The 3,354-nt window shown below is 42.5% G+C and overlaps 1 protein-coding gene across 2 annotated transcripts in view; it reads left to right on the top strand.

Annotated features, from left to right (window-relative positions):
- The window catches only part of ECT2L (epithelial cell transforming 2 like), a 112,317-nt gene that overhangs the window by 67,095 nt on the left and 41,868 nt on the right, over nt 1-3,354 (top strand). For both annotated transcript variants that reach the window (XM_011978411.1, XM_011978412.1), the window contains one exon: nt 1,248-1,430. In XM_011978411.1, coding sequence (XP_011833801.1) covers nt 1,248-1,430 — 183 coding nt within the window. The remainder of the gene's footprint in view (nt 1-1,247; nt 1,431-3,354) is intronic.

Below are 3,354 nucleotides of genomic sequence, written 5' to 3'. Positions count from 1 at the left end.
GGCCTCCCAAAGTGCTGGGATTACAGGCGTGACCCACCACATCTGGCTGGGAACAGGTTTTCTTCTTTTTCTCCTCCTCTGCCTTCCCTTCCTCCTATTCATCCTCCTTTTCCCTCTCTTGTTCTCATTCTTCTTATTTAAAAAAAAAAAAAAAAGTATGTTGTGGCTGGGTGCGGTGCCTCACACCTGTAATCCGAGCACTTTGGGAGGCCGAGGCAGGAGCATCACGAGCTCAGGAGTTTGAGACCAGCCTGGCCAACATGGTGAAACCTCGTCTCTACTAAAAATACAAAAATTAGCCAGGCAGTAGTGGGGTGCGGTGGCTCACACCTGTAATCCGAGCACTTTGGGAGGCCGAGGCAGGGGCATCATGAGCTCAGGAGTTAGAGACCAGCCTGGCCAACATGGTGAAACCTCGTCTCTACTAAAAATACAAAAATTAGCCAGGCAGTAGTGGCATGCATCTATAATCCCAGCTACTTGGGAGACTGAGGCACAAGAATTGCTTGAACCTGGGAGGCGGAGGTTGCAGTGAGCCGAGGTCGCGCCACTATACTCCAGCCTGGGTAACAAAGCAAGACTCTGTCTCAAACAAAAACAAAAACAAAAACATGTTGTGAAGCTTTCCACATGTCTATCAGTAACAGTAGAGGAAACAAAGCAAGTAAGGCTATGTATCCACTCAGGACAGAAAATCAAATTTAACATACCAGTGCATCATCCAGTAATTGTTTTTTAAGAAGAGAAACTTTCTTTAAGCATCTGTTATAGTCCTGTAGACAGATTTGTAGAGCGAGGTAGCAGTTTGACATAATTTAAGAAAGATAAGGATTTGGCTATGACAGGGTTGACTTTCAGTGGCCTGATGGGGAAGCCGTGTAGTGTGGGATTTCTTGTGTTTTCACTTGTAGGCTGGAAAGATACAGCAATGCATTCTTCCTTAGATGACTTCTCAGCTTCCCAATGCACAATCCAGCAGCTGTTTTGTTTTGTTTTGTTTTAACTTTGAATGGAATACGTCAGCCTCAGCTATCAAAGAGATGCATTTGAAATGATTCATTGAATCCTTTTTGAGTTTCTAATTTTACCTTTGAAAACAGAGGATGGGTGTTTGTCTTAGTCTTCTAATGAGAAACGATAATAAACTCAATAAAATGCAACTAAGTTTTTGTTGTACTTTAAACAAGACGTAGAATTCTTTCATCTGAGCTCAGGCCTGCAATAATAACAGAAGAAAATCTTGTCAGTTCTTAGTGATTGGCTGGGATCCCAATGGGGAAAAGCCCCCTATTCCATCTACTTCTGCGAAGCAAAGCTACAGACATGGTCCAGCTTCGCAGACTTCCTAGAAGAAACCTTGAAAACAGTAAGGAAGCAGCTGTATCCTCTCTTCAAGGAACTGCAGAAGAGCATCAGTGGCAGGATGATAGGTAAGCAGTCTTGCTACTTCTGTTGCAGGTTAATTATGAAGTTGCTTTCATATCCCGAGTGAATACTAGTTGTGGCACAAGTAAAATTTTAACTCCAGTAAAACTTTATCTCCTAGGTTGCTCACACTTCCTTTCAAATGCAATGAATACCCGCTAAGAACAAATATATTCAGGTTCAAAAATGTTGAAGCTGGTTCTTATTTTAACATTTTACCACCTTATTAATTCTTTGTCACTTATTTACCTGGACACAATTTGATGTTTGCTAAGCCAGAGAGCTGTGCACTTTTCCCACTAGAGTTTGCTCTGAAAGTTAAGCACCTCTTATACCCCAGCAACTATTATATAAATTCTTCTACAATTTAAATTCTATTTATTTTCTATCTAAAAAATATAATTTAGTGATGGGCTCCATGGGCCTTTGCTGAGTCTATTGGACATGGTTGAATGAATTTTTCCATTCACATTCCAGCCCCATGATGGAATGAATGATCACAGCAGAGCCCTTTGAAAACAATTTACTTCCTCCACTTTGCATCTTTTCCTAAATTAGTCCATTCTGTAAAATTAAGTGTATTTCGCCACCTAGGTAAAGAGTTTTTCTTTTTCTCATCTGCAACTATTCATATCTATTCAATTTTTCCCCTACTACTTTCCGCCTGACTAAAACACCGTATGAATCAAATCACCCTCTATCTATGCCTTTCTTCTTTTCCTCTGCCCAGCTCCATATTTAAGGTCTGTTTACATAGTTACCATCTACACAAGAGCTGTAACACACAAGCGTGCATGCAGATATCTGTCAATATGTGTCCTATGTCTCTTTACAGAAATGCCTCCAAAACAGGGATTTGCCTTCCTGCTTATTTGTACTACCTACTCTATCACATTTAGGAGGTGTTCAACCATTATTTAAAAATGGTTATGAAGTTGTAAACACGGAGAAAGTATTTCTCCTAGTTCTTTCTTTCTTTCTTTTTTTTAGACAGAGTTTCACTTTTGTCCCCCATGCTGCAGTGCAATGGTGTGATCTCGGCTCATTGCAACCTCCGCCTCCCGGGTTCAAGGGATTCTCTTCCCTCAGCCTCCCGAGTAACTGGGATTACAGGCGTGCACCACCACGCCCAGCTAATTTTTGTATTTTAGTAGAGACAGGGTTTCACCATGTTGACCAGGCTGGTCTCAAACCCCCGACCGCAAGTGATCCGCCCATCTCGGCCTCCCAAAGTGCTGGGATTATAGGCATGAGCCACCGTGCCCAGCCTATTTTTTATATTTTTAGTAGAGACGGGGTTTCGCCATGTTGGCCAGGTTGGTCTCAAACTCCTGACCTCAAGTGATCTGCCCGCCTCAGCCTCCCCAGTAGCTGCCACACCTGGCTAAAGATAAGAGTATTTATGAAATAATATACGTAGGCAATGAGAAGAAAATGGAAAAATAATTTTTTTTTTTTTTTTTTGAGACGGAGTCTCACTCTGTCACCCAGGCTTGAGTGCGGTGTCACGATCTCGGCTCACTGCAAGCTCCACCTCCTGGGTTCACGTCATTCTCCTGCCTTAGCCTCCCAAGTAGCTGGGACTACAAGCGCCTGCCACCACGCCCAGCTAATTTCTTTTTGTAGTTTTTTTAGTACAGATGGGGTTTCACTCTGTTAGCCAGGATGGTCTTGATCTCCTGACCAAGGGCGGTCTTGATCCGCCCGCCTCGGCCTCCCAAAGTGCTGGGATTACAGGCTTGAGCCACTGCACCTGGCCCAACAATTTTTTAAATAACTGCATCGTGTTAAAAATATTTTAAAAATTAAAAGATGTCTGTGTATGTATGTTTGCATGTTATTTACTTTGGACTTTAAAATATTTAAATATTTGAAGCCTGGTGCAGTGGCTCAGCCTGTAATCCCAACAGTTTGGGAAGCTGAGGCAGG

The sequence above is a fragment of the Mandrillus leucophaeus genome, unplaced genomic scaffold (assembly GCF_000951045.1).
Source record: "Mandrillus leucophaeus isolate KB7577 unplaced genomic scaffold, Mleu.le_1.0 Scaffold194, whole genome shotgun sequence".
Taxonomy (NCBI): domain Eukaryota; kingdom Metazoa; phylum Chordata; class Mammalia; order Primates; family Cercopithecidae; genus Mandrillus; species Mandrillus leucophaeus.
Note: the sequence above shows the minus strand (reverse complement) of the source record. Positions and strands in the feature narration are given on the sequence as shown.